Below are 14,217 nucleotides of genomic sequence, written 5' to 3'. Positions count from 1 at the left end.
TCTCAAGACACCATTATTCAAATGCGCTCTGAAACAGTCGCCGCCTCTGGATTGCTGCTTTGCTTGTTTTGTGTTTCTTCACCAGCCATGCGCCGAGCCAGCAACGTGAGACGAGACGTCATTGCGACTCTCTCAGCGTCCAGTCTTCCGCGGGCAGACACCTATTATACGGCTCCTACCGTGAAATCATTCTTCCGATCGCTTTGAACTCAGCCGGTGTGAGTTAGGAACCAAAGCCAAAAAGGCTTGAAAAACGCACACAAAGAAAAACGCTGCCTCTTGTGCTCGTCTCACCAAGGATATTTTCGCGGTGTCGTAATGGAAATCACACCGTCACGGACGCCTGACTATAGATGTGGACCCAGCTGGATCGTCGCCTTTGCGAGACGGCGTATAAAAGCAAGCAGTGGCCTACACCAGACCACACAAAAGGAACCAAGTGCACGTGTGTCCGTCCCCAATACAAGCGTTACGGAATCCACTGTTTAAACTCTCCGTCACCGTGAGGCAGGTTCGATAGCCACCCCTCGTCTCACGCCTGTGGATACACTGTTTCCCCCCTGTCCGTAGCGTCAGTTTCGAAGAACATGAACCAAGTCGTCGCAGTCGCTGTGATATTTTGCTGCTTCACATACGTGACGGCCAACGAAAATGGTGAGTAGACAAATTCAGGTTCTTTGATCTTTGAGACAAAAGGGTTCCGTATGATTCTCCTCTAGCTCTCGCCCCGTTCACCTTTTTCAGGAGATTTTCAGTGCTCTTTGGGAAGTGAATTAGCGACAGAACTTTTATTTCATTTCGTTCAGATCATGATGAGCCAGAATTGTTAATTCCTCGTCGCCGGCAAGAAACTTTCTGTCGAGATCGTAGTGGTAAAAACATGGGGGGTCATTCTTAAATTACATGGAATGCAGCAAATTAAATCTCGTGTCGTCACATTATTCCATCAGTTCATAAACAATACGAATTCTGATAAAACTGAACGTTTATGAATGGACTAGATGTCAAAAGAGCTCAACAGCAAACACCACAAAATTACTGCGTTCTGCAACGAAACTGACTTCTGTTCCTGCAAGGGCACGGTAAACGGCGATAGTGTCCCTGTCATATTTAGGTTGATCAGTGCAGAGACTTTGGAAACAGCGGCAGAGGCTAAAAAGTGTTCGCTGAGAGCCAAAAGAAGTTTAATAGAAACAGGAGTTTTATGAGAATAATATCAAAACTATTCACGAACATTTGCTCCTAGAACCTTGCGCAGCAAATAGGTCCGAGTGTGCCAGGTGGGCCCACATTATTCCCCGAATGAGAATGGATCAGGCACGATAATGCCCTCCTTTTTTTTATTACACATTCTTGTCGTTATCCCGATCCTACTAGCAACAAGCTGATTCTGAGAAAATCTAGAAGAACTTGGAACTAAGTGAGATTATATATAGTTGGCTGAGGCGGGGCACCACCTCTTCTCCGCATGTACCTCGCGTGGGCACTAACTAACATGCATACTCCCATAGACTTGCTACTCGGCCTAAGGGTGACTAAAGAAACGGTCGGCACAGGTGCTCAAATGGAAATAACGCTTGACGAAATTGTTTTCCAAAGCTAAAAAAAAAACGAGAGAATACGAGGCGGGGTCTCCCGCTCGGCTTTCTGAACAGTGGTCTCGTCTATGACTATAGGTCCGAAGTGCCGAGAGCCAAACGAAAAAGGGTTGCATACACACGTAATAAACTACTTTGCCGGTGAAATGTTTAGGGGAATCCCGAAGGTGGAGTAGATAATAATTACTCATTGGCATCCACACAAGCGCAGCCATACAGCTAGATAGGAAATATATGCAGGATCCACAGAAACATCGAATTTAAAGGAAAACTCGTCCTGGTTCGTTGTTCGAACCCGGGACCACCGCTTCACCGAAGCAGTCGCTTTACCGACTGAACTAACCGGGACGGCTCGCATATGGTAGGGCGAGAACGAATTGACCAATGACTAGAGGTGTGAACAGTGCTGGTCAAATGGGATTCCCCTAAACAGTTGACCAACAATTTTCCGACTTCCGAGTTATTAATCAGATAGCTCTCGCTGTATGCTCCCTAGCCCTCCCGGCTGTCTTAGTTAGTAGAGCGACTACTCCAGTGAAGCGGTGGTCCCAGGTTCGAATTCCGGAAGAGGGCGGATTTTCCTTTAACTTCGGAGTGTCTGTGGGGGCTGCACAGCTTTCGTTTGCATCCGTATGGATTCGCCTTGGTCGACACCAGCGAGTAGTTATTACCTTTTTATAAACTACTTTTGTGCTCTGTGGATTGTTAATCAAGTTTATTTTTACGGCCCACGATGTTTCAATATATAGAGTCCACACAACCGTATCTGTCACCGTTTTTTTTTTTTTTTCAATGATCTTTTCGCGGGTTGAGCTGGTAGCTGCACTGAAAGTGTTTCAATGAAGACGAAAAGCAATAGCACTTTCTTATGGCGCAGCATGTGTTAAAAGGCCCGAAGTTGCCTAAAACAATATGCTCTTCCCTAATGGTGTTTCTAATAACTAGCTGACAGAATTTTTTATTTAAACCGAAAAACATCGATAAATGAATGCCGAATTCACATCCTCAAATTCGCTTTTAACAGTAAGGTGAGTCTTGCTGACATGCATTTCACAAATAGCTGGCAACTCAGTACCAGTTACCAGTACCAGTAGCTGTCAGGAGGAAATTAAATGCTGGAACAAGGAACATCGTTAGATAAGCGATCGAAAAGCTGATATATCTCACCATCGTGTTGCACATATGTGATTTTTTCCGTTACGTGAGAAAAACAACCTCACCTGCTCTGTCGCTGTTGGCACGCCAGGTGAGCTCACAGCTTGTGTTCTGACGGTATGGGACACTTATGTCTTGCGTCCTCAGCCCATATCCTGCTTGAGACGATAGAATTGTCGCATGGAGCTTACTTTGTCGATAATTCATTCAGCACTTATTGCGAAGAAGTCAGAGCAGCCGAACAGAAGAAAGTCGACGCTGTTTTGAGTTCAAGAGTGCTTCTGTGTTTTCGCTCTATGTCACATAAGGCTCGCCCAGTAAACGTTCTCACGATTTATTATCTTACAGTTGATGCGGTGCTCGACGAGCTGAAGCAACTGGTTCGAGACCTTGTATCCGACAAGGACAAAGCGCAAGAGTACATTGGAAAGATAGACAGCGCGCGCGAGTGTCTCAGCATCGCCAAGGACATCAACCCCGACGTAATCAAGAAGGTAAGTGCATCGCTTTCTGCTAAAGTTATCTGATGGTGCCTGTTAAGAAGAGTCAAATAAAAAAAGGGGGCCATGCATGCGGTTCATTTCTGGATACATAGCGGAGCCCCCAATCAGCGGTGCAATTAGTTATCGGTGGTGACCTGGAAGCTTTCCTTTCGTGGTTTTGAGCAGTTCTGAATCATTCATTTGGCTTCCGCAATCTGTGTGATAACCTACTGACCCCCGGTTCTGGACCATTCAGAGTACCTGATTTGACTATCGACCCAATAGCTACTATCGCGCCTGATACAATTAAATAATGGCGACAGCCGTCGTAGAGGACCGTGCCTTCCACTGCTGTGAAGCACCTAAGGTGTGAGTGCACAATTTAATTGCAGCCAAAGTGCCGTGAATGAAGGCACTTTCTTTCTAATGCGATACGAGAGGTAGATCTGCACAACAGCGAGGATCGCGGTTGAATGGCACAGTTATATTTCTTAACTCTGGTTTTGCTCTTTAAACCATCTCTATGGTAGACGGCCAATTTACAGTGAAATTTTGGAATTATCAATCCAGCACTACAGGTCTGAAAGCAAATAGCTCAAGATGACAGGAAGCGAAGACAGAAAAGCGAGAAGGAAAAGAAATAAAATGTTACTAGCCACAAAAGCGAATTGCGCTTCCGTAACCTCGTAGGTGTGTTCTGGGACGCACTACCGGCATAAAGTCGCGAGAGACGCACATGTACGCAGGGGAAGGCTGGAGTCTAGTTTCCTCGTTCTGTTAGCCGCACTAGAGCGAATACAGGGTACAAATGAAACAACACGAAAGAATGGACACTACGAAAAGATTCGATAAATACTGTGCACAGCACAGATGTCACCGCGTTCATAGGTGCTTGTCGGGAACCTTCTTACTTGGGATATCGTCACGATGTTATTGCGGGACTCTGTGCGCCAACGAAAGGTGATGTTATGGAGTAACTTAGCACAAGCTAAGAGCACACTGAGACCAGGGAAAGAAAGGCTCTGGACAGCGTGCATAAGGAAAGAAGCGTTTTGAAACGTATCTGTAATTAAATCTGCGCGAAAAGTTAACCGTAATAGCATACACTATTCCTAAAAGTAATTTCTATCAATTCTCTTCCTCTCGGGGGAACTTGTTGCTCATACAGTCCACGTTCTCTGGCTTCGAGTCTACAAAAAAAAAAAAACCCAAAGAAAGTCTGCTCCCGAAATCTGGCTGCCAATTATGGCAGCAGGAAAAGAAAGGTCATCGAGAAACCTTACGCAACTTAACGTAATTGATTGCGCTTTTTAGAAGATGTTTTACGCACAGTGTTGGTTCTCAATGAGGCCAAGCCTGAAAAAGTTTCTTGAAAGATTATTTATTTAACAGTTCTTGACAAAAATGGATGGAGCTGTCCGCGTCCCTCTAAACTCCCGAGGGGTATCAGGATAGCAGCGTCTTGTCGCGGCGAGCGCTGAGAATCCGCGCGACGGCCTGCATGTCGCTTGATATCGGCACCGATACCATACATAGATAATTATAGGCAGGTAAGGCTTGACACCGCTGACCACGATAGTATGGCGAAAGATAATTTCTTTGTGAAGGGGCTGCCAAGTGTTCAGTTATTGGTCTCTATTTCTCAGCGACTGTTGAGGTCTCTGCAATAAACTGATAGCGAAATACTATTAATGCGTTACATTAGAACGCGCATTCTTTCAAAAAGTGTGCTGGTGGTGGTTGGTGTTATGAAATATTCTGGGGAGGGGGATACTGGCCCCGACGTTTGTTGGCCTTTGGGCATCACTCTTGGGGACCAGGGCAGGGGGAAGAGGATGTGGGGGGGGGGGGGGGGGGAGGAGAGGGGGAGGTGGTCGCCGTTGCGTCCGTTGAGGTCCTTGGCCGTGGGACACAGTCAGCAGTCTTGCAGTCGCACCGCCGCAGCAGCATCAGCTCACAACGGGGAGGGGAGCCGCGGTGGACTGGGGGTGTGTGCAAGCACCGGGGAAAAAAAGGTGTCCGGCGTTGGCGTTCGAAGTTTCGTTTCAGGGGAGGCAAAATGGAAAGGGAGAATGACGGAGGGGAGGGTGGGAGAGGGACACCGCGGTCGCCAATCAGAGTCGCGGGGTGAGGAGAGTGGAGCTGGGGTGAGGCGTGTCGCGAGATGATTGACGGACTGGATCGCGTACGCCTCCCTCTCACAAGGTCTGAAGCGGTCAGCGGTAGCGGCTGCTCCGTCCGAGGGCAGCACTAATGCTAACGCATACTCTGCCGCATCATATTCAATGACCGTCCGTGAATTCTTGAGGGGCACGGACACACACAGACACCACAAATACGAGGGTGAGCTTTGGCAGCTGTGTAAACCCGGCCAGTTCTTTAACAATATGGTGCATCCATTGACCAGTTGGCTTATCAGAACCCTATAAAGGCGCGGATCGGTGAAACAAACGAGAATAGGTGAACGTTAAACATGCACTTATTCTCGTTTCAACGCTAAGCATGAACTGGAGTATACAGTACCATTGCTGCTTCCTATATTTTCACCCAGCTTGCTACAGGTCTCATCCCCACGGTTACCGAATGCGGCGGCAAGCACATGGCCATCGCGGACCCTGATGAAAGAAAAGAGAAGGTACGTTTACCAACCTAGACTTTTGTTTTTCAACCATTCCAAGACAACGATCTGAATTAGGTGCTCCCCTGTATGGACATAGCGCTTCAAAGTGTTAACTGTGCAGTGTGCACCATCTCTCTGTCAAGATCTTTTGTGCCATCCGCTGAGAGCAACCAGAGGCGTCGTTTCATTGAATTTTTTGATGCCCCAGTCTGCAAGTAGTGAGTTGATCGCAACAACACAGTACTTTTCGAATATGCTCAGCTCAGCTCCCTGGTTGTCTAAAACCACAGATATGTGTTGTTACAACTCGTGAAGGCTTTTAATTTGTCACGGGCTTTAGCTGCACAGGAAATATTTGTTTAGCTCCTATGCAGACAAAATCCAAGACCACTTATGCACGGAAATTTCGGAGCGCTTTAGAAATATAAGTGTTCCTTCTGGTGTGACATGTAAGAGTTAATTGCTTATGTAGTACTGCACGCTTTTAAGCTAATACCATCTTGCAGTAGGTGACAATTATGAAACTTAAATTGCGTTTACGTACGACAGCGTTGCCACGTTGTGCACCATTATTATCATTTTTTTTCTGGTAACCAAGCTTTGCACTTCTTTGATTTTAGCTACCTGCAGGGGGTACTTTTTTCTCAATTTATTTTTTTTATATTTCGCCCGTGTGACGACTGGGGGATGTCCATAAAGCCGCATTTAAAACGGCACCACTCGACCTGCACAAAAATCCTTATTCGCGTCCCTTAATTTATTTTTTTTGCGTTGCGTAGCCACATGTCTAGTCGGGAGAGTGAAGCCTTTACGTCATCATTGTGAGTAATCTCAGACGTAGCTATACTGAACGTCGTGGTTATCATTAATCCAGAAATTGCAACAAAAGTTAAATCGTCAGTATTGAGATCAGTGCGTCAAATAAAACGTCTCGCAGAACCGAGTCGCTGAAACGAATTATTTTATTCATTTTCAGATGAAGGCCTGTTTGCAAGAAAAAGTGGACAATTTCAAGGCAAGTCTTTTCTGAAATCTGAACGGTGCCCGAGAAAGAACGGACACAAACACTCAGACTGAAATATTGATTGCGTATTTTTTTCGCCAGAATGCGTATCACAGGTTCTTTGCTTTCATTGCTTGTCGTTATATTATTGAATGTACCATAGTTATTTAATGTAACGGGTGGTCTCTAGGCCGGTCCTTAAGCCTTGCCTCTCCAAGGCGTGTTTGGCCAAGGTGCTCTTGCGCTGTGAAAACAAAATCATAATTATCTAAATTGCTATCTGAAGCTTTCCGGGAGTCCAGATTATAGCTGTCGAAAGTTGGCAGAACGTAAAAAATTGGTCTTCGAAAGTGACTCGTTACCACTTAAGATGGTATTTCCAACAGAGAAGCTGAACGCATCGCTACGATGCTTTGATTGGTAAATTAATGAAGGTCATATAAAAAAGAGACAAAAATCAATAGCACACTAGTCTTACTTTCGGCGAGTTCACACAAATTGAGCAAAAAGAAGAATTAAGCTGAGAAAATTTTGCAGCGTTCATTTACGTTCATCCTAAACATGTCCAGTGGGAAATTGTGGTGCAAAGTATCCTTCTGTCCCTTTCTTTTGTCTTGAGATCAATCGTTACTGAACAAAGGCTCGCATTCATATGCAAGCCTGTTTCATCAGTGCATAAACGCCAGCATCACAAGTAGAGAGTGACAGTCAAGGATGGTCTATTTAGGAGGAGCAAGAAGCAAATTGGGAATCCAGGCTCTACGGTGGTTGCACATCTGGCTGTTCACAAGTTTGATGGCTAACTGATTGTTTCTCTCCGTGTGACAGAACAAGCAGGCGTCACTGTATTTCAAAGTTTTAATAAATGCATGCACTCGGCACCTTAACAAAGAGCAAACGCATGCAGTTGTGCTGTTCTAACCATGCCATTCCCACTGCATACCACACCGTGCGTTGAAGTCTACAATGTCTGACAAGACGTTTGGTGTTTTCTTACCTGAACGCAGGCTTCTAGTGGAATGACGCCTGAAGAAATTGAAGTGTTTGAGAAAACAGGGGTAAGTTCTTCGCTTATTATGTCACAGAAACTCAGTTTTACGGCTCCAATGAGCAGCGTAATATATATATATATATATATATATATATATATATATATATATATATATATATATATATATATATATATATATATATATATATATATATATATATATTTAGGAAGCCAACAGTCACCGAAATCAAGGTGCATAGGGGAATGTTTCTTTTTTTTTTTTAATATGTAGTGCCAATCAATTAGTTTTTTTTAAAGAAAATTACTTATAAAGCAGAAGAAAAAACAACCATGCCGCCGGTGGGATCCGAACCCACGACCTCCGAATATCGCGTCCGGTGCTCTTACCAACTGAGCTACGGCGACGGCTGTCCAATCTGCTGCTTTCGTGGGTATTTATGTTTTGCGTGTAAGCTAACCTTGAGAGTGTTCACCAGCGCCACCCTCGTCCATAGCGGTGGACGTAGCACGTCCTGTAATACCGCAAGTGTGACGTAGAACGTCATCTAACGGCGAGGGCGGAAACTGTGCGAGAGCCCTATTATGCTACCTATGGCATCAAGACTGCCAGAACCGAGACCCCCGTTAAGCTATTAGCAGACAAGGCAAATGAAGTGAGGGGCTCGTTTGACAAACATATTTAGGAAGCGAACAGTCACCGAAATCAAGGTGCATAGGGGAATGTTTCTTTTTTTTTTTAATATGTAGTGCCAATCAATTAGTTTTTTTTAAAGAAAATTACTTATAAAGCAGAAGAAAAAACAACCATGCCGCCGGTGGGATCCGAACCCACGACCTCCGAATATCGCGTCCGGTGCTCTTACCAACTGAGCTACGGCGACGGCTGTCCAATCTGCTGCTTTCGTGGGTATTTATGTTTTGCGTGTAAGCTAACCTTGAGAGTGTTCACCAGCGCTATATATATATATATAGCTATATATATATAGCTATATATATATATATATATATATAGCTATATATATATAGCTATATATATATATATATATATATATATATATATATATATATATATATATATATATATATATATATATATATTTGCCGAGGGTTCGCATGTCATTTCTGGTGATGCAAATTGGGTACGCAGAGAATCTAAGCGAAGAGTCGAATACCATAGCGAGGTCCCGTACATCACCCTCGCGAGAAAACAAGTCACCATGGATTGGAGAGTGGAAACTTGTGGGCGGTTTTCAGCTTGCACAAAATAACTTATGTCTCTGAAATGTTGAGTAAGAGTTTGTTGGTAGTACACCAGACAAAGAAAGCATATATATCTTGTTGCAGCAGTGTGCAGTCATTTATATAGTGAACTTCGCTAAATATCTTGATGTCAGCGTGAAGCAGGAATGGTAAACGTTGGAAATTAGCGACAATGTCATCTAAGAAAAAACAAAACAGAAGTCGCTGGAGGACAGAGCCTTGCGGCATATCGTGTTTGACTTATCCCTTTCCAATATTTCAACAGGTGCACCATTTACCATGCGCCCGAGGATCCGAAGCTGTCATACAATTGACGTTAATTCTGCAATTTTTTTTTCTTTCCAGCAATGCATCCAAGAAAAAGTTAAGCAGTAAGCCCACGCTTGCCAGAGTCTCCGAGTTTTACGTTGCAGCTTGTAGGTATAGGTCGCTGACTCTCAGATGACGCCGACTGAAATAAAGCATGCACAATAAACGTCTGCAAGCCTGGCTGTGTTCTTTAAGCATCTAGCTTCCAAGAGGAGATTTCGCGGCCCCACTCAGCTGTCCTCAGCAGGGAGAGAGGAAAGATTATTAGTGACGCTCAAGCTGAACAAGAATATGAATAAAATGAATAAAGTAGAAAAAATAGCAGTGGTTTGACTCTGTTACAGTGAATGGTCGAGCGATAGTTATTCTTGCTTCTACTATGATTACGCTGTTCCTTATGTCTTTGCTTAACTTGCTGCTGGTGGCTGCTATGCATGTGTAGTCGGATTAAGTACTCAGCTTGCAAGTTTTAACCACTGATTAAGTTGTGCATTTTTATTAGCACCGAGTCCGGCAAACACCGCCTTGTGGTCCGTGAAGTAGTTAGTTACGGTTTGCAGTTCGACTATGCTTACATTTGCAGGGATCACTCGCAAGGTCAAATTTAGGCGGGGCTGGTGCGCCAAACTTGAAGGTAACCAAAGTATTGGGAACATTGAAATTAGGTTGGATATTGATTTTGGTCCAAATTCAAGAGCCAAATTTCTGGAGTGGGTGTGGACCAAATTTGGAAATGACCCAGTACAAATTCGGAGGTCACGATCGTATTGGGTACATTAAAATTAGGTTGGACATCGGCAATGGTCCAAATCGGACGTCAGGTTTCTAAATGGGGATGGGCCAAATTTTGGGGGTGGGGTGGGCCAATAACGGTAACGGCCAGGGAGCAAATTTGAGGACAGTCAAAGTATGCTTCGGCATCTGACTTAAGGCTGTTGCTGTGAAATCGATAACTCTGAAGGTCACTCCAATGTGAAATCTATATGCCGACTGAAACACGAGTTTCTGCATTGAATAGAGCTATCGCACTAATATCAACCGTTGCACAAGAAGCACCTCTGTAATACCACGTGTGGACAAACACTGAAGCAAGCGCAGCCACAGGTGCCTCTTTGTGTAGAAAAAGAAACATCGCTCCATCTCCTGGTGCCTGGAATCATTTTTCCAATATCTTCTGTGCTGTCATGCTTCTCCTGCTAGCCTGGGCCCGTATTCAGAGAATACCCACTCAGCGGACATGACCATTTTCGCTCGCCTAGACTGGTTGGAGGCTCACCTATGGAGGGGGTGGCTGTGACGACAGCCGACCCATCTTTCCTGTTCAAATCAGCTGAAATTGCTTTTGCCATTCTATCGATTTTGTAATTAACGCCAATAAAGAAAATTGCGCAACTAAGGTGGTCTGAAACGGCAGGGGTTGTGTGTGGCTTGTTTTTTGAGGAAGATAACGCACCAAAATTAGGGCACGCACATTCTTACATGACTAATTTTTAGGCACTTCCACGACACGAGCCCTGGTATTGCCGCAAGAAAAAGTGACTGCCACTCCAAAAACACTTCGTCTTGAAAACGAGCCATAAGAAAGCCTAGTTAATAATAACGCTTTTAGTCGAGGAATAAAAATAACGAAAAAAAATTACGGACGATTAAGCGCGGTTAGGTCAAACGCGAATAAGGTGCGATAGCAGTTCGCTCTCGGCTTGGGTTCGAGGCGCATTTTCGAGGTCAAGCTGAATTCAGACAAAGATTGGCGAAATCGGTGAGTAGACCGTTCAGGTTACCGCACTAAAATTAAAGGGTACATTTTGAGCTCCGCCTTAAAGGTATGACGCGATAGCGTTATTCGGTTAATGTCAGTGGATATCCACGTATGAGTTATGAGTTAATGTCGATGTATGGCCATGTAAGTACATTGATACATCTCTGGGAGTGCTCATTCCACTGCTGGCGCAGTAGTGCAGCGGTTAAGAGATGCGCCACTGCCCTGCGACAGCCGGTGCTGCCGCCGGTGGGGCTTCTGAGACCCAGTTTGCTCTTACCGAGCTCTCGGCCAATCATTCATTGAAATTCAAGCTACCACGGTGGGCAGTTTTCTCACAATCAGGTGGACACGTTGTGATAACGTCACAAGGTCAGATGAACCAGATGGCCCACCTGCCACCTAGGGTGTCACGTAGGACAAAATTAGCCAGGGCAGCGAAATAGGCGAGTGGGGGTCTCAATGCTAGCGCCTTCAACATCAGTCCGACTTTCTCGACCTGCATCTGAAACCTACAGAATGGTCCGCGAACACACCTAGGGTGGAGAGTGGGAAGCTATCAGGGCGACAGGAAAAGACAAAGCTGAAAGCAAAAGAGCACCACGAGGTGGTGAGCGCTTGGAGTGGTGGCTCCAAGAAATACGAAGTAAGGACAAACCGATAAGAGGACAAGAAACAAGAAGGCTAGCTAGAAGGAGAAATGAAGCTAAGTCATATGCACAAACTAACCAGCTACACCTTATCTAGGCCACACCTCTAGCTCAGATTTAATCATAAACAAAAAGATAGCTTGCCCAGCAATTTATTTTGTGTGCAAAACCAGTTCTTCTTCAAACCTGGGACGATTCGCTCGACCCCCCATTGCGGATGTGACAGCAGCGTGATGACAGCGTACCAGTGTTTCATGTGGCACCATCGGAGTTGAAACTGCCCTTGCCAGTCCTGCAATAATTGTAGTACGCAAATAAACTTTGCAAAACTTGTAGTCCGACGTGAATACTTGAAATGTGTATAAAAGTGTTGAAAAGCACAGATACTGTGCTTTACAGCATCCTACAGGCTTCCTATAGGAGCATCTATGCAACTTATCTGATCGGAGGCGAGGGCGATGACATTTGCTTTTATTTTTAATGCGTTACCGTTAGGACTGCCATCTTTGCAAAAATTAACTGTGTTGAGGATGCCCGAGGCCCCGGCCGTCTGAGTGTTGCGTTAAATGTTCAAAGGAAAAGAAATATGGAACGACTCTCTCATATAACGTTGGACAACTAACCGCGCCGTAGAGATGCCTGGACAAAGCGTTCGGGGCAAAGCACTCATCATTGGCGTGGTCTGAATATAGGGCTTCCACTTCGAAGAGCAAAGCCCGAAGTCCCGTCTTGTCTTTGCCCAGACGAAGACAAGTCATCCTGTGGTTGGCAAGCACCCTGTGGCTTCTCTCTCCCTTGTTCACTTTGAGTCCTCTCTTCGCATCTACCTGCCGTCTCTCTACCATGGTGACTGACGAAATAACGGGAAAGATGCAAAGTATGCTTTATTTCTTACGGTTTAAAGAGCGGCATAAACGTGGCGGCGGTGGCACTTTTCACAGTGCTAATAATTATTCCAGGACTTCGTCCTGCCTCCAGGTGGTGCTGGCTTTACAGGCTCTGGTACCCTGCTGCTCAGCACTAGGTTGTCGGTTCGGTACCTGGCCGCGAGGTGAATTTTGTTTGAACATAGTGCTCGCGGAAAAAAATAAATAACAAGGGCTCAGCCCGAAGATTCGAAACTGCAGCTGATGGCAGTTACAGTTCCGTACAAATAGCGGGGGAACAAATGACTGTTGTGCTTCCATTGCTTTGTCGTCCACTCCACTTTATTTTCTTCCTGTGAATATAATTTATTCTTCCTCCTCTTTCTTGCCATCCAACGTCTCGGATTTTGTCGAGTGACTTCCCTTTGTAACTGTACAAAGGTCCACTTGCTATTGCTAGTTTTAGAAGGACTACTGAGCCAACACCTCGTGCGCATCGATTTAATTTAGATGCCGAGTATACAATCTAAAGAAAAACAAAACGCCGATATAGATGTAAAAAGGAAGGAAGCTGTCTTGTTTGCCCCTTTCTGTTTAAAGTGTAGATTTAGAATATGTATTGATGGCAAAGTCATGTCCCAAGCTATGGGGGCTCTTTGTTACCTCGTAAGCGGCAAAAGAACCATCTGGCAGTCTTCGATGGCAGATTTTATTGTGGGATTTATACAGTGCATCAGTATAATTCCGTCGGCCAAAAAAGTAATGCTTTAATGCGGGTGAATGCATAAGGGTTGCTGTACTGTACACTCCGAACAAAAAGGAGTAAGCTGGGCTCTAGCCCACTCCCATTCATGAAATGGAGTGAGCTAGAGAACAGCTTACTCCCTTTTTACACCCGAATAGGCGTGTTCCTGTTTAGAGTGTACACGAATAATTATATGGTTGTCAAATCTAGATAGATAGATAAAGAGAAGGAGGGAAAGGCAGGGGTGTTAACCAGAAAGGGGTTCCGGTTGGCTACCCTGCACTGGGGAAGAGGGATTAGGGGGCTAAAAGGAGGAAGAGAGAAGGGGAAAAGGCATAACACACGCACAACGCTGTCACAATTTGTCACCCAATCCAGTCGCTCTCAAGGAGGCAAAGAGTGCCTTGTATGCCTTGTGGGCAGTCGACTGCTGTGGCCACGGACCGAGGATCTTTTGCTCTGTTAATGGGCGAGGATCGAGGCGGTCCAGGGCACAACACAGTGTATGTCTTGCACTAATTCATCTAATTCTAACAAACAGATCTAAACATTTTCAATATTAATAATCAACAATGCTGGAATATTACTATCGGACGAGTCAGCGGGCTGTATGCGCGTGTTTCTTCAGTAATAATCAGAACTTCCTAATTTAACAAGACGCGTAGTCCATTTAGCAGCGCCGCTAGACAATCTTGGAACCAACGGAAAATGTAATAGCGAAATCCATTTTGCTTTTTTTTGTCACGCAAGAGAACAAG

The 14,217-nt window shown here is 45.0% G+C and overlaps 1 protein-coding gene and 1 long non-coding RNA gene across 2 annotated transcripts; both read left to right on the top strand.

The window, feature by feature from the left end:
* The first annotated feature begins 425 nt into the window (after positions 1–425).
* Positions 426–6,885, top strand: LOC144108246 (uncharacterized). Its single transcript, XM_077641523.1, has 4 exons — positions 426–654; positions 3,102–3,247; positions 5,787–5,870; positions 6,832–6,885. Exons 1-4 carry the CDS (start codon positions 588–590, stop codon positions 6,883–6,885), a joined length of 351 nt encoding a protein of 116 aa, XP_077497649.1. The 5' UTR covers positions 426–587.
* A 978-nt stretch (positions 6,886–7,863) lies between these two features.
* On the top strand, positions 7,864–9,609 carry LOC144106828 (uncharacterized). The gene is made up of 2 exons (XR_013309127.1): positions 7,864–7,916; positions 9,476–9,609. It is a non-coding gene; the product is annotated as an uncharacterized LOC144106828 (long non-coding RNA).
* Positions 9,610–14,217: the final 4,608 nt, after the last annotated feature.

This window comes from Amblyomma americanum, chromosome 10 (genome assembly GCF_052857255.1).
Source record: "Amblyomma americanum isolate KBUSLIRL-KWMA chromosome 10, ASM5285725v1, whole genome shotgun sequence".
Taxonomy (NCBI): Eukaryota; Metazoa; Arthropoda; class Arachnida; order Ixodida; family Ixodidae; genus Amblyomma; species Amblyomma americanum.
Note: the sequence above shows the minus strand (reverse complement) of the source record. Positions and strands in the feature narration are given on the sequence as shown.